The sequence below is a fragment of the Chiloscyllium plagiosum genome, chromosome 15 (genome assembly GCF_004010195.1).
Source record: "Chiloscyllium plagiosum isolate BGI_BamShark_2017 chromosome 15, ASM401019v2, whole genome shotgun sequence".
Lineage (NCBI taxonomy): Eukaryota > Metazoa > Chordata > Chondrichthyes > Orectolobiformes > Hemiscylliidae > Chiloscyllium > Chiloscyllium plagiosum.
The window spans coordinates 26,891,246-26,918,920 of NC_057724.1; the positions used below are offsets into that span (position 1 = coordinate 26,891,246).

General features: G+C 38.7%; 1 protein-coding gene across 1 annotated transcript in view; it reads right to left on the bottom strand.

Moving 5' to 3' along the window:
- Positions 1-3,596: 3,596 nt before the first annotated feature.
- Positions 3,597-27,675, bottom strand: part of dacha (dachshund a) — a 391,212-nt gene continuing 367,133 nt past the window's right edge. Inside the window, exon 11 of the mRNA XM_043704519.1 lies at positions 3,597-4,138. Within this exon, the coding sequence (XP_043560454.1) occupies positions 4,104-4,138 (35 nt within the window). The 3' untranslated portion in view covers positions 3,597-4,103. The remainder of the gene's footprint in view (positions 4,139-27,675) is intronic.

The window sequence follows — 27,675 nt, forward strand, 5'->3', positions numbered from 1 at the left end:
CTGAACTTCAGTTTACCAAAATGTGCAAAACTTCCAGTAATGAGAATTCAATGAAATTTTTCTTACTTTATTTGGGATCTTCTGACAGGATGTACAGTATCAAAAACTGAATGAAGCCCAAGTTTGGTATCATCACCCAAAGAAAATATAGAGTTACCTACAATGGAAATTGATTTTAATATCTGTAATTTAATATTCTGCAAGATTCAGTCTCTAGTTTAGGTTGGTACCTTCATTTAAAAACTGAAGAATCATGTTAGAATTGTGGGTGCAATATTTGGGCAGTGGGAGGAAACAATTGCTGGCTTATATTTACAAAAGTACACATCACTTATGGTATAAAAATCAAATTGTTGCTTCAAACCTCTGAAGCTATGGGATTGAATGGACTTGTATGTTTGGTGTGTGATCATTGTTAGTAGGATTGGTCAGTCTGAAAAAAAGGGGAGTTAAGCTTTGTCATTATAAGATGCTGCATTTTCTTCTGTATATTAGATGCATATTCTGAAAATTTGCATTGATTTTCTTCCTGTTATAAACAATTCTATTTACTCATTCTTAACACCAGTAGGAAAAATGAATAATGTTCACATTTTATAATCTGGTTTTACTGTGACTATTATACATTTGTGTGCAATATTGATTGGCTGAATGTTCAAGATGTTCATGTTCACTTTGGTACAATCAGTGCTGGAACACATCATCCAGTTGTCCTTCATTGTGTCAAGTGGCACTGGTGAGTGGTGGTCACTACTAGCTGATCTTGTGGAGATCTTAAATCCATTGTGCGCTTACAGTACAAAATTACAGCCAAAACTATTAAGTGAGCTCAGACCAATGAAAATAGCAAGTTGTTTAAATAAAAAATTAGAAATGGTTTCAGATTGTGACTTGGTGTTGTCAGAAAGATGAAATTTTTTGATTGTATTGAAAAAATTGTGGATGCTTTAAATATGAAACACACAAAAGCAGAAATTGCTAGAGAATCTCAGCAGGTCTGGCAGCATCTGTGGGGAGAAAATGGTTCTGAGGCAGAGTCACTTGTCTCAACATTTAACCCTGTTTTCTCCCCACAGATGCTACCAGACCTGCTGAGTTTCTCTCGCAATTTCTGCTTTTAGTGCATTTCAGATAAGATTTTGGGTCTGTCAAATGTAATTGCATCCATCAGAACATTGCTGCCACTCTATGCCCAAATAAGAATCCAGGCTGGAAGTTCAAATACTTGATTATTAAAACAGGTGCTGATTAAGTTTTTCACAATGTGAATGGAGCATAAACAAATTGAAGATCAGCCATATTTAACAGCAATGCCATATGAAAGGAAATGATTCAGATCCAAATCAATGTCATGAATGCTGGAAAGGGAATTGGTGTTTTGGTTGAAGTAACAGCAGCTATAAGGTCCAAAAAAGATGTCATAATGTGTTTTGGCATTTAAATTCACATGATGGGAATTGTTTGATGTGATTAAGAGAACAATGTAATTAAGACATTCTGATTCTGAAAGTCTAATGCTGTTCCCCACGGCCATCTCTGCCTACATGGAGATTATCAACTATTTCTGAAGTGTTGCTGATAGCTTACATAAACTCGGAATTTTAGTGAGATGAAATTACTATTCAGGCAGGATTCAAACTTTTGATGGATCAAAGCTGACTTTTCAATAGTTTGTCATAGTATTATCAAAAACTAATGACATTTCTGTTATCTGCCACCACAGCTGGGGTATGAACTCTCCCAAAAAGCACACAGCAAAATTTATAGTTCATAGTGCCTCATGCTGCGCAGGTAATATTTCCACTGTTGTCGATCTTATGGTTCCTATGCCCTGAGTAAGAGATGTGTAATCAAAATGGGTTTAATAGCCATGAGCATGATGAAGTCCTGTCTTTTCATTGAACTACTTAGTGGGCGGCACGGTGGCACAGTGGTTAGCACTGCTGCCTCGCAGCGCCAGAGACCCGGGTTCAATTCCCGCCTCAGGCGACTGACTGTGTGGAGTTTGCACGTTCTCCCCGTGTCTGCGTGGGTTTCCTCCGGGTGCTCCGGTTTCCTCCCACACTCCAAAGATGTGCAAGTTAGGTGAATTGGCCATGCTAAATTGCCCGTAGTGTTAGGTAAAGGGGTAAATGTAGGGGTATGGGTGGGTTACGCTTCGGCGGGTCAGTGTGGACTTGTTGGGCCGAAGGGCCTGTTTCCACACTGTAAGTAATCTAATCTAATGTAAGTAATCTAATCTACACAATTCAGAGACAAATGACTGCACGATTGCTTTTGAAAAGGCCAAGCTTCACCAATGTCTGAAGAAGTAGGGGCAACTTTTTCACACAGGGTGATGTTAGCCATGGAATGAGCTAGCCATGGAATGAGGAAGTGGTGGAGGCTAGTAAATTTGCAACATTTAAGGGATTTGGATGGGTATATGAATAGGAAGGGTTTGGAGGGAGATGGGCTGGGTGCTGGCAGATGGGACTAGATTGGGTTGGGATATCTGGTCGGCATGGATGGGTTGGACCGAAGGGTCTGTTTCTGTATTGTACATCTCTATGACTAAAGTGCATAACTCCAAATCCAATTTTTTTTAATCCTGTAGATGTTAGTGTATGTGTTCCAGATGCACTTATTGTCTCATAGCTACCATGTGAGCATCTTGTGTTCAAATGAGTAAGATGAATACAGTCTCCTTAAATGATATTGCCTATTCTTTCAGCAGATTACTTATATTACAATATTCTATGTGCAAAATGTGACTGACAAAGCTATTTAATCGTGAGCTACCTGTGCGAAATTTTAACATTTCTATAACAAAACTCCAGCTATATTCTTGAAGGAGTGGAATTTTCTTTGTATAATTTTTCTTAACAATGAGATATGGAGTGTAACTCCTAATCCATCAGTGTACACATTAATAAAGCAAAAATATGAATGATCTGAATTAACCAACACAGTCTCTTAATTTACTTCGTTATTTACAATTAATTTCTTCACTTAGTGATGATTATGTGGGGAAATGTTCCTGTGTGGAACAGAGTGCAGACATAAGCCATTTGCCACTGAGGTTTTTTTACAGTGTTGTATTAAGTATTTAAGTTGCTTGTGTAAGCTTTCTTTAACAATGTCTGCACGTGATGTGCAGGGGACTTGTGGCATTTTTATTTGACTACACAGCTATAAATGTAATTATCAATATCAACACGTTTTACTGACAATCTGAATTGAACAGCATGGGACAATGTTTGTTGTGAACAGTTTTGCAAAGACAAAAGACAAATTGAAAAGTTCTATTAACATTGTATCTTTACTAGTTAACATTCCTTTCTCTGATCAGAGGTTGAAGTTTCAACTAAATATTCTGAACGAAAGTATGGTAGCGTACACGAGCAACTAGCCATTTAAAAAGGTTTCATTTCCTAACGTTACTACTGCATAAATTTCACTTCCCTCCCCAATATTTGAGCAGAGTGTAAAAGATGTTAATGATAAACCAATACGTCTCTTTAAGATGGAACACAAATCCAAAGGACGTCATCATTCGGCAAAACATTTGTTGCTTTCTCCTTTTGTTTTAAAAGGTCATTTTTAAAATAGACCAGTTTTCACAGAGAAAGCTTTATTCATAATTACAATAGACAGTTTTGTTGCAGAATTCCTTCAGCTATTACAAAGTCCTTCGGTTGTCTCTGGGCTAATTGCGTTGAACAGCCTCGAATCAAGCTTATTGTGCTGTAAATTCATCAATTCATAAAGTCACTTCAGTCTAAGTTGGCCCTCAATGTGTTCTTCAAAATAGCATAACACACTACTTTTTAACCAGCCAGTATGTCTCTTGCTATGTATATCAACTGGCGCAGCTAACCTGTTACAAAAACATTGCTGCATTTTGGCAATATTACCTGCAGCACAGATGATGCTACAGCACTAATCCATCACATTGGGTGTATTTTTAATTTTTTTTGAATTATGAATCCTGTAGACAAATGTTTCAACTGAGGCTGCACTGAAGGAAAGAGGCTTGAAGTACGTGCTGTACCCAGCCGTGGTTTCACTGGAGTGTGGAAACGTTGTCAGTACATGGTTGAGTTCAATTTAAAAATTGTCCATCAATACAGAATGGATGTTTTCATGTATGATCTATCTGCAAGAGAATAAAAATAACATTTTAGAGTTTATCAGGCAATGAAAGAATTTAGATTTAAAATTGTGTGGTAGTGCAGGGAAAGGGTTGTGAAGTGTGACCATGAACAGAAAGTGAAACACAGTGGAATAAGAATTCAACCATTCAACCCATCACGCAAATTCTGTTTATTTTTGAGAAAAATGACCATGTCTATTACCACATGATTGAACCTTCTCTCGAGTGTATCCAGTTTGCTTTTGCATATTTGAATTTAATTGCTTAGTGATGATCTAATCAGCAACCTAGAGAGTGACTTCTCCCGGCATAGTGGAGTCACTTGGGGACAGTATTGGTTGAGTGCTGCACTTTATCTCGCCCTGGATTGTGACCGAGCTGAGGTCTCCTGTTGAACAAGAATTTCAGCTCTTTTTGTTTGATTATAGTTGTACCTCTAAGAATGAATCCACCCAGGTTCTGTTAAGAGGTGATCAACCAGAAACATTGGCTCTATTCTTTGTCTTCACAGATGCGCTCCTGTTGAACATTTCTAGATGTTTCTGTTTTTACTTAAAATCTTTCTTTTGACTAGCTTGTACAGCTGTGCACAATTTGTTCACACTCTAATTATCTATTTCCTTACATAAAACTAAAGCAATATGTTTTTGCCCTGCATTCACCTGTCGTTTCGATATATTTCATACTGTATCCATAAACAAAACTTGCACCTTCAATGTTTTTAAAAGAAACCATGCTTTTTTGCATTCCCAGTAGTTTGAGTGTCTCTTGTGCTGGAACTGGCAATCAGTGCTGCTAATGACATCCTTTGTGTGACTCTTGACCATTGAATGCTCACTGCCCCTCCACTCTGTCACTTTTTTTTAGAATTTATAGAATCCCTACAGTCTGGAAACAAGCCCTTTGGCCCAACATGTCCACACCGACCCTCCGAAGAGTAACCCACCCAGACCCATTCCCTTACATTTATCCCTGACTAATGCAGCTAACCTACATATCCCTGAATGCTATGGGCAATTTTAGCATGGTCAATTCACCTAACCTGCACATTTTTGGATTGTGGGAGGAAACTCACACAGACACGGACAATGTGCAAACTCCACACAGACAGTCGCCCGAGGTGGGAATCGAACCCAGGTCCCTGGCGCAGTGAGGCAGCAGTGCTAACCACTGAGCCACCATGCCACACTTTATTCACCACTATATGCACCAGATCTGATTACATCCTAAACAAAGCTTACACCTTGAAAGTATATATGAGTTTGTCCAAAAACTAAAATAAAACAAAGCACTTGATTGGAGATCTGAAACAAACCCGTGACCCACAGTCCAGTCACCCACCATACTCAAAACATTAACTGTTTTCTCTCCATAGATGCTGCCAGACCTGCAGAGGTTCTCCACCAATTTGTGCTTTAGTCAGCATCGCAGTTTAGATTAGATTAGATTCCCTACAGAGTGGAAACAGGCCCTTCGGCCCAACAAGTCCACAGTGACCCTCCGAAGAGTAACCCCCACCCCCCCCTGACTAATGCACCTAAAACTATGGACAATTTAGCATGGCCAATTCACCTGAACTGCGCATCTTTGGAATGTGAGAGGAAACCGGAGCACCCGAAGAAAACCCACGCAGACATGGGGAGAATATGCAAACTCCACACAGACAGTCGCCTAAGGCTGGAATCGAACCTGGGACCCTGGCGCTGTGCGGCAGCAGTGCTAACCACTGAGCCACCGTGCCACCCAGTTAGCTCAATTCCAGGGTTATTTTACATGGGTAACTACTTTTGGCATGTGACTGCATTCCCTGCAGGTGCAACAGCAACAAACACAACTTTTCCCTGTCAAACTAACACTAGTTAGTATCACTGGATCAGATATCAGGTAATTTCAACTCTGTATCAGAATGATACATTATTAGGTTATTGGAGCATTCTTGCATCTCATTCACTACCAACTACATCCAGGCCAATTTTTTAATTTGATTGTTCTTTTTTAAGTCTCTTTCTTTTGCATTTTGCCCCTAATTTTTGAAATTTGGGATGAATGTATTCCCCTTCTATTGTGCTTGCTTATTCAATTGTGTTTCTTCCTCACCCTCTTTTACTACATGGGATTCGGGGAGAGCTTACCAATTGGATGCAAAATCGCAAAATCGGTTTGATGGTAGGAGACATATTGGTGGTAGAGGATTGTTTTTCAGAATGGAGGCCTGTGACCAATGGTGTTCCGCAGGAATCGGCGTTGAGTCAGTTGAGTAGTTTGTCACTTATACACAATTATTTGTATAAGAATTCAGAAAGTGTGGTTTGTAAGTTTGCAGATAACCAAAATTGGTGCTATAATGAAGAAGGCTACCTCTGAGTACAAAGTGATCTTGATCAATCGGGCCAATGAGCTGAGGAGTGGCAGATGGAATCTAATTTAGATAAATGCGAGGTGTTATCTTTTGTTAAGACGAACAAGGGTAGGACTTATACAATTAATGGTAGGGCCCTAGGTAGTGATGTTGTACAGAGAAACCAAGAGATTCAGGTACATAGTTCTTTGACAGTTGCATCACAGGCAGACAGGATGGTTAAGAAGATAAGGCAAACGTGCAAAATACTTTCTTAATTGCTCAGACCAATAAGTGTAGGAGTTGGGATATGTTGCAGTTGTACAGAATATTGGTGAGGTCAATTTGGAGTACTATGTACAGTTCTGGTTGCCCTGCTATAAAAAGAATATTATTAAATTGGAGACGGTTCAAAAAAAAGTACAAAGATGTTGCCAGTACTGGAGGGTTTGAGTTATGAGAGGCTGGATAGGCTTAGACTTTTTTCACTGGAAGACAGGAGGTCGTAGGGTGACCATTATAGAGGTTTATAAAATCGTGAGGGACAATATCTATTAGTGGTGAAAGGGCTTTTTCCTAAGGTAAGGGAGTCCAAAACTAGAGGCGATATTTTTAAACTGAGTGGGGAAAGATTTAAGAGTCCTGAGGGGCAGCTTTTTCATACAGAGGGTGTTTCCTACATGGAATGAACTACCTGAGGAAGTGGTAGATGCAGATACAGTTATAGCATTTAAAAAGACATTTGGACATGTACATGAATAAGAAAGTGATATAGGCCACACACACACACAAATGGAACTAGTTTAGTTCCATACGCAAATGGAAACTGGCATGGACGGATTGGACCGAAGGATCTGTTTCTGTGCTGTATGACTCTGTAGTGGTATGTGTTCCCCATTGCTATCCAACATAAACAAATGCAAACTTTTTCTGAAGATGCTAAAGGGGTTTAACAACGGATCAGAAGTGGGTTAATGCATGCCAGTATCCAATCTAACATTTGGCTTAATTAGTCATTATACTGCATTATTTCTGAAGCAGAGCAATGTTTGGGTTAATAGCACATACAGGGCTCAGCTGACACCTCCACAGTAAAGTGTCATATAATTTCAGATGCACTGAAAATAAGTATACAAAGGGCAATTGTGAGCAATGCTTCTTGAGTCCACTTTTTACATTAAAAAATGCAGAATTAACCAGAAATTGTGTAGTGCAACAACCCACATTGTGTCTAACTTCCATATACCCCAGATGTCCCTATTTAGAACCCTGTGATATCATCAAAATTCTCCATTCCTTTGTGCAATGGTGAATCGCACCATGTTATGAAATCTGTAAATGAAGTAGGGTTGTTACCAAGCATACCAGTTACGAAGTGACAGCTTTAATTCTGTATTTATCTTTCAACACAATTTGATTAAATAAAAAACATTGGATCATGATTTTATCCAGTTTTTCAATCTTAATTCTAATGTCACTGTTTAGTTCATTTAAGAACAGGAAAAAGCTAATTAGTAACAGAGCTTTGTGCATTTATCATGTTTTAGAGCCTACAACATGGTCAGAAATGTAGGGGCAGGAAGGATATAAACAAGAATAGCAAACAGGAAGAAGACAGAATGGTAATTCTCTGGAGCATGACCAACTTGGGAATTTTATGACGACAAGATTTAATTGATACTTTATAAGTAGAAAGTGTAGTCACGTCCTTGCTTGGATATGTAGCAGAATAATTCAGTCTATGAACCATACCATGTAAGGATATATTCCCATGGGTTGTAAAACAAAAGCTTTTTTTTATAAATAAGCCTTTCTGTCCCTAAAGCTGCATAAGCAAACACTGTAAATGTGTAAACCACATTTGATATCTCAGGGCTTTATCTTCACCTGCAGGAATCTTTCATTTTATGCATCAAAACAGATGCACATTCCACCTCCCATCCTGGAAGAATTATTTACTGGTTTAATAAAGATTTTTTCCACTTTGATTTCAGATGTTCTAGCAATTCATTCCTCACACTTATACAGGCTCTGGCTCAAGTCATGGCAGGAGCTGTTGCTTGACCCTTCCAGCTGAATGTGTGAACACTGATGAATTTTGTCAGCTTTAGGTCCATTTGTGCTTTGCAAAACAGCGAGACCTCTACTCTGCTGTTTTATTTTTAATTTGATGGAAGTCATTTTGTTGCATAATTCTACTTATCTGATTTTAATGTACACGTTCATTGCTTACAATTTTTAATTTTGTCAATTTGTAAATTCCACAAATATGACTGTCAATATTTATGTATAGATAGATATTTACCTATTTTAAGTATTATGCATTTTGAAATGCTTAAGTTGCTTACTGTGTGCAGTAAAAGCATATTAAAACTTAAACTGGGAAAAGGTTGTTCATCCGTGGACTAAATGTGTTAATTGATTTTAAAAGGAACTAATACCACACCAACGCTTCAGCTGTATTGCTGCTGACTCCACAATCAGAGTAAAATAACTCTCCAGAGATGAACCAAATAGAGAAACTTGAGTCTTCCCAGTAGCATGAAGAAAACGAGCTTCAAGTAATCTCGGTGAGACAATTGCAGGAGATTTCGTAAAAACTTGAACAAAAGGCACATTGTCCATATAACGTCAAAATTTCCCACTATTGTCTAGAAGGAAGATTTCATATATAAGGCTGAATATTTTAAACAATGTTACAATGGTCCATTCGGCATTTGAATACATAATATAATGACTGACTGCAATCTGTTTAACTCATCATTCATCACTGAAACATTTAAGTGGCTTGATTCTATGTGTCTTCTGCCTTTGTATAAGGAATATACAAATAATCAAGTTTTCTCTCTGTAATTTGTGCTATTTAACTTTGAGTAACAATATTTAATATTATTGCTAGTTTCCTGCTTGGATGGTGACTACACATTTATCTGTTAGTTTTAAATGTCAGTGCTTTCTTTATCATGCACGAGTTTTCTTCACCTTCTTATATGAAAAGGAAACTCCATGTGTTGTGGCCTGATTTTGACGCTGGTGAGCATTCATCCTATGCAGGTATCTGAAGTCAGTAAGAAATTCATAGCGCACTTGATAGTTCTTGAAGCACAAATTGTTTCCTGTGGGTATTGGCTAAGGAAACAAACTTCCCCAAATATGTGATACTTTGTCCGTTTTCCCACTTTTTATGTACTGCTGTCATGGAAAAATAAGATTTTCAGTTCCCCCACTAACCCCATTCCACCTGCCAGGGATTCCGTATGGATCGATTTGAGATCTTTAAAGCAACAATGGAGATTTCAGGAAAACTGTCCAATGACCCAGGGCAGCTAAATTCACAACTTCAAATGGGCAGCTGATTCAAAGCTCTTGATGAAACTACAGATATGGATTTGATTTTGTATACATGCCTAAACCAAAGTTGGAAAGATGGTCTGACCCAGAATCTAAGTATAATTTCCTATGATTGATTGCATTACCTTTTTTTCTGTAGACTCCCTATTAGCAGAAAATAGTAAGTAATTAGAGAGAATAAATTACCCCAGTTGAAAGAAGTGGTTAATGAGAAGTTTGCCTCTCATTGGTATGTCTTTGAAAATTGATAAATGTGTACTTTTAAAACTGCACAAGTTCAAATAGCTTCCTTCTGTGGAGTAATTTCTGTTGGATATTACTCAGCAGTAAGGAAATTAACCTATCCTCAGAAATACTTTTGGAAATATATTTGTTTGATTTGACCTTTTGACCAATCAAATGTTGTAGGTATTCAAAATATCCAAGCCCTTATTTGTAACTCTTGAATGTAGAGATTTGTTGTACAGCATTAACATTTTCATTTTCACATTTAGTACTGTTTCCTGTGCAACAATTTTCCTGTTCCACTAGTGTGACCTGGTTGCTGATTATAGTTCTACATGGTAGGGACAGTGGCTGAAGGGTCAGGAGCCAGATTCTCATGCTGAAAGTGAGACTCTGAACACTGGACTAATCCCATCTCCGTGAGAGATGGTGGAATTTTCAAGGAACCCAGGCCTGAAGTGGAGGCAGACCAAGTCTAGAGCAAACAACCTAAATGGACCATTTCTATTCCTAAAAAGCCTCTGCCTGGGGCATTGAGACAGTTAGTGGCTCCCCATATATAATTTTGAAACACTTTAAACCACCCCCTCACTCATTACCTGCTTTATAACAGAACTCCCAGTCCCTATTCTAATGGTTGCAAGTCATTGTTTTTACTCAAGTAGAATATAATTTTAATTAGATTCTCTTATTACAGGAATGTTAGTTAGAAAATGTTTTAAATCCAAGCATTTAAGAGTGTTCCACTGCATCAATAGCTATGCCTTGGTTCTTGTGTGTTGGATGGGAGTTGAGCTGATGTTGGATGGACATGTAACTTCACAAAGGAGAAAGTGAGGTCTGCAGATGTTGGAGATCAGAGCTGAAAATGTGTTTTCTTCCCGACCTCTCCGCCCCCACCCCAGTCTGACCTATCACCCTCACCTTGACCTCTTTCCACCTATCACATTTTCAACGCCCCTCCCCCAAGTCCCTCCTCCATACCTTTTATCTTAGCCTGCTGGACAAACTTTCCTCATTCCTGAAGAAGGGCTTATGCCCGAAACGCCGATTCTCCTGTTCCCTGGATGCTGCCTGACCTGCTGCGCTTTTCCAGCAACACATTTTCAGATGTAACTTCACAAAGCCAAGTGAGGCAGGTAAGAGGATTTTCATCAATGTCCAAAAAACCAAAAGAACTGGAAATGCTCAGCATGTCTAGCAGCATCTGTGAAGAGAAATCAGAGTTAACGTGTTGGGTCCAGTGACTTTTCCTCAGAACTGTTCTGAGGAAGAGTCACCAGACCTGAAATGTCAACTCTGATTTCTCATTAATATCGTGACATGTGCTTGGCAGCTAGGTCTCTCTGCCTAAAATGGATTTTAAGTGACTTGGCAGACATGCTGTTTGTCATCAAGCATGCCTGTGTGCACTCAGGTGCTAAAGTTATACTGAACATATTAATATACTATAATAGTATCTTCATAGCATTTATCTAGCCTTGTCTGCTGCCATTTCCAGACTTCAGCTCATCGTGGACATTTGCTGTGGCAATTCTCTAATTGAGCAACTGGTTTCCAAGTCTAACCACTCATTGCATTAAAAAAAATCCATACTTTAATGTTGATTCTTCTCCTAGTCACCTTAAATCAGTGGAGAGAGACAGACACACACAGTTAATGTTTAGTTTGATGTGATTCTTCACAACATTGGTTTCTCTTTCTAGAGATGTTGCGAGACCTGTTGAATTTCTCCAGCATTTTTTTTAAATTTCAGATTTCCAGAATCTGAAGTTATTGCTTTCATTCACCTTGAATCAGTGTTGAGTTCCTGATCTTTTTCTGTCAAAGCAGTTTTTCCCAATCTCCTTTGTCAAAACCCCTCATGATTTTGAACATCTGTAAAATTTCAAGTTAACCTTTCAGAAGGCAAACACTTCAGCTTCTCCAATCTACTGGTGTAAATGAGAACCATCATTCCACGAATTATTTTCATCAATCTTTCCCTCCTTTAAAGCATTCAAATGAAAGGTAGTGATCAGTATTGGACGTAATAGTTCAGTTGAGGCTTAATCAGTGTTTTATAAAGATTCTTGTCAACCTCCTTGCCTTGCACTCCTATGCCTCTGTTTATGAAGTCCAGGATACGGTGTGGGTCTTGTATGCTTTTTAGTTTAATCATTTTTTCAACATCCCTGCCATCTTTTGTTATATATACCCCCACGTGTCATTTATTCTTGCACCCCTTTAGAAATGTGCCCTTTATTTTGTATTTTCTCTTTGTTTTTCTTCTCATGAAAATATATCATTGCGCAATTCATGGCATTAAAATTTCTTCAGTCAATCCATTTCACAAGCCTATCTGTCCTCTGGATGTGTATCACTTTCCTGTCCACAGTTCACAATACGGTTTTGTAGTCCTCTGCACATTTTTAAATTATGCCTTGCGATGGACCCAAGTCTCGGACATGAAACTGAACCAGGAAAATAGTGGCCCTAATTTCAATACCTGTAAAACGCCTTCCTCTAGTCCAGTAAACAAGCTATTTACCAATATTGTTTCCACCCATTCTGCCCTTATCAAGTCTGTCATAACATCAAAAATGTTAAATTAATCACACTTCTTACCTTGTGACAAATTTGTGTTGGCTTCCTTTTTAAATGAATCTACTTGTTCAATTCCTTTCCTCTGTATCAGATCATCTAATCTGTAGCTGGCATATTGTTTCCTCTACATCTTCTTTTGAACATTTGAAAGGATGGAGGTATTCAGCTGTAACCTGCCTATTTTGCTCATTAAGCATCCATCATTGAGGCTAGTTATTCTTGAACAATCTCGGATTAAAAACATAAGTTATAAATATGATCTTGTTTTGTGCATAGCTATCAAACTGTGAAGAAACTGATGACTGTACAGCTTTGTCCTCACTATTACAGTACACAGCATGTTGAACAATGTTGGAACAACTAAATTTGATTCCTTTTTGGTGACTAAACTGGTAATAAATAAAAAGGAACAAAAACAGAAATTTTTGGAAAAGCTCAGCATGCCTGGCAGCATCTGTAGAGAGAGAGTTAATGTTTCAGGTCCAGTGACCTTTCCTCAGAACTCCACAAATGGATCCTGGGTCGATTAACTTGACCATTATAAACATTTTAATATTCACCGAACTGCCAGCTTATCTAAACTTTAAAAAATCTCCCACTGTGGTTCACAGATTGTGATGCCTTTGTTAAATTAACAAAGGTGTAGACGTTCTGGACCTCTTCATATTCTTCCTCAATCGCAGGCTGAGAAAATCACATTATACCTTTTGGAAAAAAGAGGCCATATTACATCCTGGTTGAAATTGTTTTCCTAATTTTTTATTTGTTTCTTCAACGGAAAATGAAAATGCATGCAAGGGAGAATACAAGCTGTAATCTAACTAATCAATTCTATCCAATCTGGACTCCAAACAAGGGCCTGGCACTCAAACGTAACAGAAAATTAGTTGTGAATCCTTTTGAAATTCATTATTCTAATTGCCAATAGAAATGTTTATAATTGAGTATTGCATGATTCAACTCTTGGACAGTTGGCTGTTATTAATGCTCACAATGTTAAAACATTTATTTTGCTGTTTTATCTGATGCAATAAGCCAAGTCCATTTGTTTATATTAAAATCTTAACTAAAATTTACCTTGACTTCACTAAAGTTGGGCGAATGTTTCTGAGACAATAGTAACTTGACTGTGAACAATTTGAGAAGTCCACTTCTACCTCCTTCCCAAAATCCACAACAGACTGTTCTAGTGGCTCCATTTTCAGTCTGTTCTTGCCAATCAGAACCAATTTTTTCCTATCTCAACTCTCTTGTTCAAGGTAGGTAGTTTCCTACCTTGCAAACTATTCTAAAGAGGCAAAAAAAGATGATCTTAATGTTTTCCAGAAAGAAATCTGGAAATTCCCCTTGGATATCTTAAACACCTTACAAAGCTGCAGAAGGTCATTATTTGAATATCTTCTTCTCTTCCATCCCCGATTTATGATGGTTTGAAAGCTCTCCACTTCTTCCTGCGCATCCAACACCACTTGTTCTTTGCTTGGTTGAGCTCATCCTCACTTTGTGTGGTTTGTTGCATTTTATATTGCCTCACTTCCGCCATGTCAGGTGTAGTTATGGCTGGGTCCCAGTTATGGCTGTACCTTTTGAAAGGTATGTGAAACATTCCTTATTCCAGTTCTATTCTGAGGAGGGGGAGTGGGGTGCATCTACAACTCCTTCCCTGATACATAAATGATGTCAATGGTGCTTCTTTCTGCTCTTGTCTGGAATTGGAGAAAATGTAATCACCAATTTTCTATCCCTCTCTCTCACCTGATCCATCTTTAACCCTTTCCTTCCTTGAACTTGCTGTTTTTCATTTCTGGATGTAAGTTGTCCACCAAAATCTACTATAAACTGAATGACTCCCATAATAAAGCCCTTCTTCACTCCATACAACTTGTCCCCACCAGCCTCTTCTCAACTTCCTTTTAACTTAATCTCTCCCCTTACTGTCCAAAGACCCAAACAGACCTTCGAGTTGAAGCAATGATTTACATGTACTATTTTCTATCAATCTACTGTGTTCACTGTTCACAATGTGGTCTCCTCTACGTGGGGGAGACCAAACACAAACTGATAGCCACTATGGGGAACACCTCTGCTCTCTCTGTATAAATGAACCCAGCCTCCTAATGTTTGTAATTTTGATAAGAAACTTGCTCCCATACTAACATTTGTCCTCTGTCCATTGTAGCAGCTCAGAGAAACTCAATGTAAGCAGGAGGAACAGCAACTCCTCTTCCACCTGGTTACTTTACACCTGCAGGAGTCAATATAGAGTTCAAATATTTCTGCTCTCCACCTTGACTTTAAACTCTCCCAGTCCTATGTCTTGTTGCCATTGCACAGCCGAGCAGACACTATTTTACATCTCTATTTCATGTTTCAGCATTCCTTTTTACACTCTGAAACCTCACAATCAGTTCCACTCTCCTCTCCTACCCTTCTGTCTAAAGTATTTAAAGAAAAACACTTTTCCAGCTCTGAAGAAATTACAGCGGACTCAATGTTAACTCTGCTTCTCTCTCCACATATGCTGCCAGATCTGCTGAGTTTCTCTAACACAGTTTTAAAATTTGAATCCATAATTCTTCCTCAGTCCAAATAATCCATAATTTCCTCCTCCTACTGAAATGATAGCCTTTGAAGAATGTGCCCAGCACAAAAATTTCCTGTACTTGGCAAGGGTAATAGTTATCTGTTACATGGGTGGTGACTTTGAAAGCAATTGTTCAAATACTTCCTAGCATCAAAGGAAATTTATTTATTTTTTGACCTAAAGGATTTTTTTTGCATCGTCACATTCCCACCTTACTTATCGCATTCATAACCCACATCAAACAACAGCTTATGATTCCTTCATTAATTTAATTTTTTTAAAAGTCTGCCTCTGTGTTATAACAGACCGAAAGAATGCACTGGCACTCCATTCTCACTATTTTATGGGTTACAATATCAAATAAAAATACATTTTCGAAATAAATACTATTTCAAATTCATGGTTTAAATGACAAGATCTAATTCAGTGCAGTTACAGGTTTATTATCAAAACAAAGCTTTTGCAATCATTGATTAAAGGAGACAAAAACATAGAAGTATAAACGCCTTTGCAAAACAAGAAATTTCTTCTTTCCCTAAGAAAGTACCTATGCGCGCATTTTGGGGTTATTTAGTTACAGCTTGGCTTTGGTCAATGGGTCATTCTTGAAATCTAATGATTACATGTTAGAAGTCTGCTGCTCTGATTCTCTGGCACATGTGGTCAAGCCAATGGCATAGCGGCAATGCCTCAGAATAATGTTCTGGGAATATAGTTCAAATCTCACCATAGTGGCTGGTGGAATTTGAAGTTAATTTAAAAAATAAAACAAAAATTCTGCAATAAAAAGCTAGCCTAATGGCAACAATGTTGCAATTATTGATTATCGCAAGACCTCCCTCCCCCTCCTCCTTCCAACCCCACTCAGAGTTGTCTATCCTGGTCTGTTGTGACTCCAAGCCCACAGAAGTGTGGCCGACTCTTAACTGCCCTCCAGGCAATTAGGGATGTGCAATAGCTGAACACATTTTTGATAAAAGTCACTAATATCATTGTCCCCAAAGTTCTACAGACATTAGTTTGCTCAGGAAATACACTTTTGAGATGTGTCTTCAATCACTGTTTCAAAAGAACAAATGGGTTTCACCCTCAACTCAGTGTCAAGACTTTCTGTTTTGAAATAAGGGATCAGCTGAAAAACTTGTTCTCCAACTGAATAAGAGAAAGTAAGCACCTTTTCAAGCCACTCACTACTCAAAACAGCCCTGGGGGATCTAAGCAAAGCCAGTGTTTATTGTCAGTCATGTGATTTATAGAAAACCACTTTTTATTTGGAGATTTTTCTTAATGTTCACAGGGAATCTTCAATTTCTTTTTTTTTTGAGAAAACCACTCCAGGCATTTCCAGAAAACATGGTGAAACCATTTTCCACAACATTTCAAAATTAAAAGAAATTTAAACTCTAAGCAATGTTAAATAGAAAGCATCTACCAGAACAGAAGAAACAGGACCGTCAGTGACTGGCAAATAAGCTCTCTGCATGCATTGTTGGAAGATGATGTACCGAAAGTTCCTTCGTGGTTCAGCAAGCTTATTCAGTGAAAGGTTCAGGCTTTCAAGGTGGCTCAGTATTTGATTCTATTCATTGATCTGTGCTGGGACAGTGCACTACTGCATTACGGAGGTAAAAACTAGCTTCTGTTCTATTAAATGTAGAAACATATGTCTGTATGTGGACTAAGTTAGGCTTGGCAGTGATGCCCACACAGTTTATTACTATGCTTATATTCACCATGAATTGGAATTTAATCTCAAATGCATTCCCCATGTTCTTCTGGAATGATATACTTTCAGTAGGGAAATGGAGACTTTCAAGACAGAGAAGTAGAAATTTGAAAACAAAAGAAATCTTGCTGTCCACTAAGATCACTGGAACCTTTTTTTGTTTACAGAGGCAAAACACTGCTGAAAGTTTTGTGTAAGGTTTACATCTGGGTCTTGAATATTTGGTTTGGCAAATCACACTTGTCTTGTTACGTGATCTACTAATTTAAACTATTGACTCCCAAGCCCATTGCATTCTAAAGAATTTCATCCACTGAGCACTATTCTCCCTGCATCTGTACTTAGTCAATAAAATAATGTTCAGCACTTTTTATTTGCTACTCAGTGTACAAATTAATTTAGGAAACTGTGTTGATATAATGTGCGGCTGGGGATTTTGAAGCAGCTTTTAGCTCTGTTTGTGAAATGGAGTCAGTCCCAACAAAGGTAATCAAAATTAATGAAATCAGTCGTCAGTGCCAGCCCAGCAAAATTCTGAAGTTTGACATAGAGTAAAGAGAAATAATTAGATTTCACTGGTATAATGGATAAATAGTAGGAGGCCATTAAGGGGAAACGTTCTGTGGTCAGCCACTGTCAGTACTGTTATATACAGCCTAAAAGCTGCAACTGAGCTTGAACACAGATTTTGCATCACTCAGCACAATACAATGGGGCACCGATAATTTGAAATTACTTTGTTTAAGATGCATTCTTCCAGACCCATCACATCAGATTAAGCACTTTGCTGTGGAGGTCCTTGAAATTTTATAAAATCCAACTTTTTCTCACTGTTGTTTGATTTAAAAAACAACCATGGTTTGTTTATTTCTGCCCTTACCTTCACCTCTCTCGTACATTTCCTTCAGCTAGGAAGGTGGCACAGCCTGACCTGTAGCACACTTGATCCGGTCAATGCTCCAGTTACCAGTGGTAAATACTATGCTTGTATATAGAGTGATGATTTGGAGATGCTGATATTGGACTGGGCTGTACAAAGTTACAAATCACACAACACCAGGTTATAGTCCAACAGCTTTATTTGGAAGCACTAGCTTTTGGAGCATTGCTCCTTCATCAACCACCTGATGAAGAGGCAGTGCCTTGAAAGCTAGTATTTCCAAATAACCTGTTGGACTATAACCTGGGTGTTGTGTGATTTTTAACTCTGTATATAGAAAGAACAGCTGAGGTCTATCTGCCCTCTTAAATGGATGTAAGAGATCCCATAGACTCTTCAAAGAAGGGCAGTCCAGCTCTCCTGATCTTGGCTCTCATTTATCCCACAGCTAAAATCACCCAATAAAGATCTGGTCATATACCTCCTTGTGTTTGTGGGATTTTCCCATACTAGAAAGTACTTAATTAACTATAAAAACCTTTTGCATATCATGAAATAGTGAAAGGTGTTACAGAATTTTTTTTCTTTTTTCTCTGGAGCTCAAATCCTTCAAGAATTATATTTCCCATAATGTCTTGTGTCCCAATCCTATTCAAGTGCAGCAGTTGTGACACTGTATTTATGTTATGTCCGTGATTCATTCTCGCACATTTGATTGCCCAGGACAGTTACTGTTTTATCCTTTCATTATAATCTGAATGAGCCCCAAACTTTTGATTGTAGATTTTACCGCTTCTATACTCTGACATTAGTTTTTCTATTTAAAACAAAATTACACCAGCTATGATTAAGCATAGGTGCTTTGAAGTTGTAGATTCTTTTGCTGGGCTGGTATGTGTTTCTGCAAATGTTTCGTCGCCTCACTAAGTGACATCATCAGTGTGTCATTGTTAAGGTGTAGGTGCTCTGTCCTGCCTGGTATTTATATGTCTCTGTGATTTGTGTACGGGGTCAAGTTCAATGTGTCTATTGATTGAATTCCGTTTGGAGTGCCAGGCTTCAAGGAATTCTCTGCAGTGTCTTTCTTTCACCTGTGCCAGAATGGTTACATTGTCCCAGTTGAATTCGTGTCCTTCGATGTCTGTGTGGTTGGAAATGAAAGAGTACTGGTCGTGTCTGGCAGTGGCAAACTGGCGTTTGCGTACTTGTATGGTCAGTTTTCTTCTTGTTTGTCCGATGTAGTGTTTTTCAGCCTTTGCAGGGTATCTTGCAGATAACGTTCAACCTATTGGATGTGGCTGTCAGGTCTTTAACCTTCTGTGAGGAGCTGAGGGAAGGTGCTTTCTGGTTTGTGGGCCACTAAGATTCCCAGGGGTCTGAGTAGTCGGATGGTTATCTCTGATATGTCTTTGATATACGGTATGGTTGCTATCGTGTCTGGTCGTGTAGTGTTTTCTTCTATGGGTTTGTTCCGTAAGTACCGGAGGATAGTGCTCTTGGGGACAATGCAAGAATCGAGCTCACGCTGTTGGTACCACTCTGCATTGCACATCAACCATCCAGACACTACGCCTTACATGACAACATTCCTGTCAGTTCAAAACCCTTATACTTTTGTCCTGTATTATATATAAAACTCCATATTCATTTGTAATGTAGAAATGAAATCAAAATGCAGTAGGATTGTAATTTTTACATGGATCAGTATTTTCTGGTTATCTACAAATTGTTGCCATGATCCAGTGTAGAGATTTAAATAAATGCCTTCCAGATGGTAGTGACCTTTATACCATTAGCCTTTGAATCCATGCAGTAAATAAATTAGAGTTGCGTTTTGTTTATAAAGTCTATCTGCAAAATACTAGGCTATATCTGCTATACAAGGACTGTGGGCAGGAATGCAGGATCGAAGTCTCCAACAGCCAATAGGATAATTTAGTAATTGAGCACAGATGAGTGAATAGTCTACTTTCTTAAACTGAACCTGCAGCCCAAGAGCCTGCCAACAGCTCTTTAACATTACTGCAATCCTTCGCACTGGCTGCAATTCTGGTATTTTCACACTATTTTGTTCAAATGATTTTCCCACTTGCTGTAAAGTTTGTATCATTTCAACCAGCAGAACTATATTGCACATGTGGTGACTGTGGGCAATGCTTCCTGAACTTGTTCTCCCATGACACCGTTTGGATGATTTGGAAGTGGTCAGGATCCTAAGCCAGGACTGTGAGAGCAGGGCAGGGCAGGGGGGCAGGCAGTTTCTCTCTCTCTCTCTCTCTCTCTTTTTATTTCTTTCTTTCTTCATTCACAGAATGAGGATATTGCTGACTGGGCCATTATATATTGCCCATCCCTCATTGCCTTTGAGAAGGTGGTGGTCAGGAGCATTCTTGAATCACTGCAGTTCATTTGGAGTAGACAGATAAACAGTACCAGTACGAAGCAAATTCCAGAATTTGAAGCAGTGACACAGAAGGCAATATATTTCCAAGCCAGTTCTGAGGAAAGGTCACTAGACCTGAAATATTAACTTGATTTCTCCACATAGATGCTGCCAGACCTGCTGAGCCTTTCTAGCAACTTCTGTTTTTATATCCAAGCCAGGATGAGGAGTGACTTGGAGAGGTTCTTGCAGCTGGTTATGCTTCTCATGCATCTGTCCTTCTAGATGAAAATGCCTATGGGTTTTGAAGGTGCTGTCAAAGGAGCCTCGATGAATTTCAGCAACGCATCATATAGAGAGGATGTGGTGCCAATATAGTGAACTACATTTACCTAGATAGCGTGAAGCCTCTTGAGTGTTGTTGAAGCTACAGTAATGCAGGCAAGTGGGGGCATTCCATCACAACCCTGACTTGTCTTTATAGAAGGCAGACAGGCTCTGGGCAATCAGGAAGTGAGTTACTCACGGCAGTATTTCTAGCCTCTGATATGCCCTCGTAACCACTGTATTTAAAACGCTAGTCAAGTTCTTTCTGATCAATGGTAGTCCCTAGAACGTTAGGCAGTATTGGTAATAGTTTTGAATGTTCTGGGGCTGAATATTACATTCATTGGCTGATAGCTTGTCAGGGGAGATGGTCAGCACCAGAGATTGGCTGTTTTTTTTGTACTGACTGTCCTGACTGACAGCCTGCTCAGCCAATAAGCCTGGCCCTGATGTTTGGCCCTTCTGAAACCATTTTCCTGAGCCCTGTGGCACTCCATGGCCCCCATTACAGATTTGGGAATCACACCCGAGCTGTGGTTTGAGAAGCCCTGCTGCACAACTTGTGCTACTCTTTAAAAATGTTTAGGGCACAGTCCTTAAATTTGACTAAATCCTCAACACAAATTCCTTAATAGAGTGTGCATCAATGGGAACTGTTTAAAAAGTAACTGAAGAACTAAAAATTCCAAGTACTGTATGCCTTAATTACAAATGCAGACACTTAAATAATTATATGTTTGAATGTGTTGTAATTTGTGGTTATAGGTTACAAGCTGCTGCAGAAGCACTGATTTACACTAAAAACAGGCTTGAAATGATTGTGGGTGATATCCTTTGGGTGTTTGATAGAATTGTCACCAATTTTCTCTATGAACTAATTTAATTGGCTTCAAGTTATTTAAAATAATTTAATTCCCACAGCTCAGATTAAATTGTTAGAAGTTTGTGAAGAACAATACTATGTAAAAGACCATTTAAAAATATTTTTCTGTATTTTTGGTTGTGGACTGAAATAGGGAAAAGAACTAGTTTTAAAGATTGAAGAATTGCTTACTTGTTAAGAACAAGGAACCTGACACTCATGTTAAATGCTGTTACACAGCTACTTGTTTAAGCAGTATTGAAGTCTGGTTACAGATCAAACAGTGTACAAGTGGGCAATTGACTGACAACGTATAGCTGATTGGTGTGGTGGTATGGTGATCAGTTATCAAGGACAACAGATTCTTGGCTACCAATAACTATCTCCCAGGTAGTTGAATATCTTGGGAATATGCATGTTTGGGAGAAGCCATCAGATGTCCCCATGGCAGGAGCTGTCTCTTTTCCTGTGTTTGTTTTAAAAAAAAACACTTTAAGGAGGACCATCTCTATTTTTCCTTTTAACAGTTGCTATAATATGTGGTTCTTTAACCAGTAAGTCAGAAACTTTTAAGTACAAGCCAGCCTCCCTGTGCCTTCTGCAAACAAATTAAAGTATCTGGAGGAAAACTAAGGAGTAACATGACCTAACAAGCCAAAATAACCACCTTTGTGAATTTTGTGATGAGTCTGGCAATAGGGGGGGACTGATTTTTAGCATGAATGTAGGTGATATCTACAAAATAGATAAGTGCTACCCCAGTTGGGTGTAACAAGTGAGTCTAATTTTCAAGCTGATGTCTCCAATGCTGCTCAGAATCTCTGTCAAAGTTTTTTTTTCATTCAACCTGCAAAGATGAACCAACATTCCTTAATGTAGAGACTTGGGATTTAAATTTTGCAGTGAACTGAAGTATATTCTCATAGTATTGGCTCATACATGGAAGTCAAGGCTGTTGCACATGCCAGGTCTCCTTATTGATTTACTTTACTTGTCAGATAATTATTGTCTTTTTATTGAAGGAATGAAACTGTTTGTGTAAGAGCGTAACAATTTCCACCACAAAAAGTAAACCAGCAAATAAATAGTAATGGAGAACTTAATTTGCAAATATTACTTAAGATTCTTTCTAAAAGAAACAGAAGACCAAAAGTAATATTCTTGCATCATGATCACAACGTTCTGTTTCTCCCCTACTGTAGAACTAGAGATAGAACTGAAAAATGTGAACAAAGACATGTTAAAAGCTGAAATAAAAGCAAAATACTGCAAACGCAGGAAACGAGAATTTGCAAAGTATTGGAGACAATCAATGATCAGGCAGCTACTGTGGAGAGAGAAAAACAGAAACAGTGAACATCGAGTCCAGCTTAACTCTTCTTCAGGATAAATAAGTCATACTGGATTCTCAACATTAATTTCTCTCCACAGATGTTGCCAGACATGCTGAGTTTCTGCCATACTTTCTGTTTTTATGCCAAAAGCCGATTGCATTTATTCCTGGCTAAGAGCTTGAATCACAACTGCCAGTGAACCAGATCAAATGGACTAAGGGGAATGCTTATGGTCCACTGGCCTCTACTTGTTACCCATATATATTTTTTAATGAGCCCATCTGCTTCCTCACTTGAGCCAATAGGGGGAAAAGTGTTCCCAGAAAATGGGTGATTTAATGGTGGAAGAAGTCATTTGGTTGTGTGATTGCACTTCTGGATCTAGAAAAACATTTCCAGAAATTTTGGTCCACTACTGTAATCCTGATGGTACCCTGATTAATGGCACCAATCTCCGACCAAGTTCCAGCAGGAAAGTGGATGAGGCCCCATGGAGTTTCTACTCCCAGCATCAATTATCTGAAACTCTACATTAATAGAATCTATTTATGGGAAAGCATATACAATCTAATTCACCTTTAATAAGTAAAATCACAAAGTAAAAGCTATTTAATATAGGAGCTAAATTTTTCTGGTCGGTTTCCTTTATTGAGTTTCATAAATTTGTCTTGTTGCATTGAGTACAAAAGTACCTGTAACTACATTTTTAATCAGTGAAATGAAGGCCTCAGTATCAGTGATGATTGAGAGCTTTCTTTCCTTCCTTTCTTATAAAGAACACTGATGTGAATATGCAAACACATTCAACATCTCTGCTGTTCCAATTCATTGCATTTCAGTAAGAATTAGCACATTATAGTGCACAGTCAATATCTCTTTGGTATTGTTCTCGTCTGTTTGTACCATGTGTGAATCACTTAAAATGGGGGCAGGAGAGGTAAATAATGGTTGGAGTTGAATAATCGTACTCCTCATCCAAGGCAGAGGGACATTTCATTGACTAGGAGGATCTGGGAGTGGACTCTACTGCATTTCCACCTCCACCCAGAGCAGTCTTTCCACTGGATTTAATTCAGGTCTACAAGTGGCCAGTTAAAGCTGTTAACCAGCTGTACGCAGAGCCCCATAGAGAAGCATTTTTGTGGTAAGTACATGGATAGGAAAGGTTTAGAAAGATATGGGACTAGTTCAGTTTAGGAAACTGGTCAGCATGGACGAGTTGGACGAAAGGGTCTGTTTCTGTGCTGTGTGACTCTATGACTCTGAGTACCCCTCCCTTTGATGTAAGAGACTCAGTTATCTGATTAAGGCACCTTTTGTCTCAGAGCACAAGTCTGCTGAGGTAGCCCTGCACTCTATTTTCTGACTCCCAGTTAAAGACTTCTTTCTTGCCACTCCTATTCTGCCCTCGTTCAACTGTGGGCTGCAACCCTTGTCTAAGCCTTTGGTATCAATCACAATTCCTGCGGAGGTCGGGCAAGGAGAGTTGCCAGTGGGTGTCTGATAGCCTTTCAGGCAGCGCAATTTCAACCTCTATTGGCCATTTGAGGCACCCTGACAAATGTGACTTAAGGCACTGAGCAGGTTTCTAGCTGGCAGGTGTGATCCCCATTAAATTACCCTCAGTCTCTCCTGTTTCGTGGTTCTCAAATTTACTAAAATCTGACCCCTATTACCCAGTGTGCTTTTTGATGTTCAGGGGGCTCCAGGTTTGAAGAGATCTCCAGGATTGAGGCCCAGACTGGCAACTACACTTGCAGCCTTGGACCGAGGGCAATAATCACTTGCTCCAATAGTTTTCTATCCAATGGCTGCTCTTAACCACATGGTAGTGAAGGAGAGAACTGGGGCATCAGGTACATAATTCATTTGAAGTTTGCATCACAGGTAGACAGCGTGGTTAAGAAGGTGTTTGAGTACAGGAGTTCAGACATCATGTCGAGGTTGTACATGACATTGGTGAGGCCTGTTCTGGTTACTGTTATAGGAAGGATATTATTAAGCTTGAGACGGTTCAGAAAAGATTTACCAAGATGTTGCCAGGAATGGAAGGTTTGAGTTATAAGGAGGGGCAGGGCAGACTGGGACTTTTATCATTGGAGTGAAGGAGGTTGCGGGGTCACCTTTGTAGTGGTTTATAAGATCGTGACAGGTACAGATAAAATGAATGACAAGCGTGTTTTCCCTAGGTTGGGGGATTTCAAGACTAAAGGGCATACATTTTAGGTGAGAGGAGAAAGAGATTTTAAAAAAAGAGATGAGGGGAATCTTTTTTTTAAACACAGTGGTCCATGTGGGTAATGAATTTCCAGAGGAAGTGGTGGATGCAGGTACAGTTCTAACATTTGAAAGAGATTTCCATAAGTACATGAATAAGAAATGTTTGGAGGGATATGGGCCCAAGTTCAGGTAGGTAGGACATTTCATTTGGGATTGTGGTCTACATGGGCAGGTTGGACAGAATGGTCTGTTTCCATGCTGGATGACTCCATGAGAGAGCAGTAGAGCAAACTGTACCCTTTTACCAAATCCAGTCAGCATTGTTAGTTAGCTTTGTTCTTTAACCGTAGGAGAAGCCCAGAGGTACAGACATTACTCTAAAGCAATCACAAGGACAACCAGGGCCTCTGTAACTTCCCCTTATCCAACATAATTCAACGTGGACTTGTAGCTATCTGGCCACAAACTCTTCAGTACTTTTATTATTAATGGGAAATGTGTAGAGAGATTTTGTGTGCACTCTGTATGTTTTCAGTTTGTTGATATGCTTGTGATGGTTTGTCCTTAAACACCATTTCATCCACCAATGAGCTTGTCTAAATCTTGCTCCCAGGATGTATTCACAAAATACAGAGAAAACCAGAATTCTGCTTGTGGGTGCAGAGATGCAAATTTTTTTTTTAATCTCTGAGGTGCTGCTAGAAGCAATATAATTTAGCAAAAATTTTTGTCCGTTTTCACTGCAATACCACATGCCCTCCATGAAAATTAGTCCTGCACAGATTCTCCAACAATTTTCATTATTTGCATCAGCACTCAGGAATTTACTGATCTCCATTTGAGAAGGTGTATGGACAGTAATGACAGGGTAGGTCACAAAAACACATTGCAGTGTGCTCGGTCAAGATCAAGGGCATTCTGGAGGTACCTAGGGAAGATGTGTATTGTACTCTGTCTGTAGCACGCCTAACCTAACATTGTGAATCTTGGACCAGGGAACAGTGTGTGCTATGAACTTTAAACATCATGAAGCACTGATTTAAAAAGACAAGTTTTGGATTTAAAAAAAAGGACATGATTAGTTTATTTAATAAATGTCTCTTTCTATTTTCTCCAGTCCCATGAATACAACAGTGCCTGAGGTTGCTTTGTGCTGAATCGTGATTTCAGATATCTTGATGCAAATGAACATGTAATTAATGTCTCACATTTTTTTCTGCCTTTTTAATCTATTCAAAAATCATTCAAACAGGGTAAAAACCCACATGTCAGCTAGTGTTAAATACTATCAGCTCAATCTTTTTTTTAAAAGCTTTGGTTAGCATTCCTATAAATTGTATACTTTGTCACCTAATCCAAACTCTTTCAGTCTTCATTTTGCATATAATAGCCAGATTTGCCCATGTTATTCAATCTTTCATTTAGCATTCAGACAATTGAGCTGAATTTGAAATGGATCTTGAAATGTAGGCTAACTGCTGAGAACCTCACAGCTCATGAGTGACAAAAGGGCATTTCACGCTCATGAAAGAGACCCTGTATGTAATTCATCTCTGCTAGTGTTATGCCCTCTATATCCCACTACAGTCACTAACTATGTTGCTATGGTGATGCCAAAGGAACAGTTTGAATGTGCAAATGTTTTATTGCAGTTCAGGGAATTTGATGTCCAGAGTAGAACTTGCTCAAAATGCCTACTTTTTTCATTAATGTTTAACATACTTGTAAATGCTTCTGTACTATACAATTACTCATTCAACTAAATCCATAGTATTACCGATTCTGATCCCATTTATGTGAAGTTGAGGTAATGATTTAATACCACTGAAATCCTTCCCATTTTGGAACAGTGAATGTTCTGCGAAAGGAGTTAAGTAGTGTGCAGAAAACAAAATGAGACGTTTGTTTTTAATAATCTGAAACACTAAAAGTTGACTTGCAACCAATCTCTAAAATATTGTTAACTGGCTACGTGGATTCCATAGCAAGGATTTACAAAAATGTCCTGTTGAGCTATATTTAAGTGACTAAACCTCTGCTTTTACTGCATTGCTCATCTTTCCTTCATACTGATTACGCATGTTAATCAGCTCATATCACCACATTCTGCATCTGATTAACCATTACATTCTACTCCCACTGACAAGCCCTGTGATCGTGTAGGTTTCCATGATATATTGCTTAAATTGTAAAAATACTATGTATTTATCTGAAATACAGCAGTGAGGAAAGGTATAAACACTGAAACTGGAATTTGCGTTTTCATGGTCAATTGCTGGGAAGGCTGCTTGGTGATTGTCACCATGGTTTCCTACATCTTACCTAGGACATGTTAATTGAAGAAAAATCTGAGGAACACTATGGAAATTGCAACGTCTCTCTAAATTTAATAACATTTCCCACATGCATTTGTTTTTGTGAGCCACTGATTATGAAGGTGGACTGTTGGAGGGCATGGGAGTCCAAAGTGTGCTGCGCTAAATTGTGACTCGAGTCATTTTGATAGAATGATAAAGACTTTAAACATTTTAATATCAAGTGAAACAGCAACTGTGAACATTTTTCACCAGTTAGTGAGGAATTTATTCAAACTCAGTGACAGGCCATTTGCACATGCTAGTCAGGGTACGTAAGATGTTGAGCAGAGGGAAAAAGAAACTGATTTTGTCTCTTATACTTTTTTTAAAATAATGTGTTCGTGAAACTCATCAGTTCTCTCTTCAC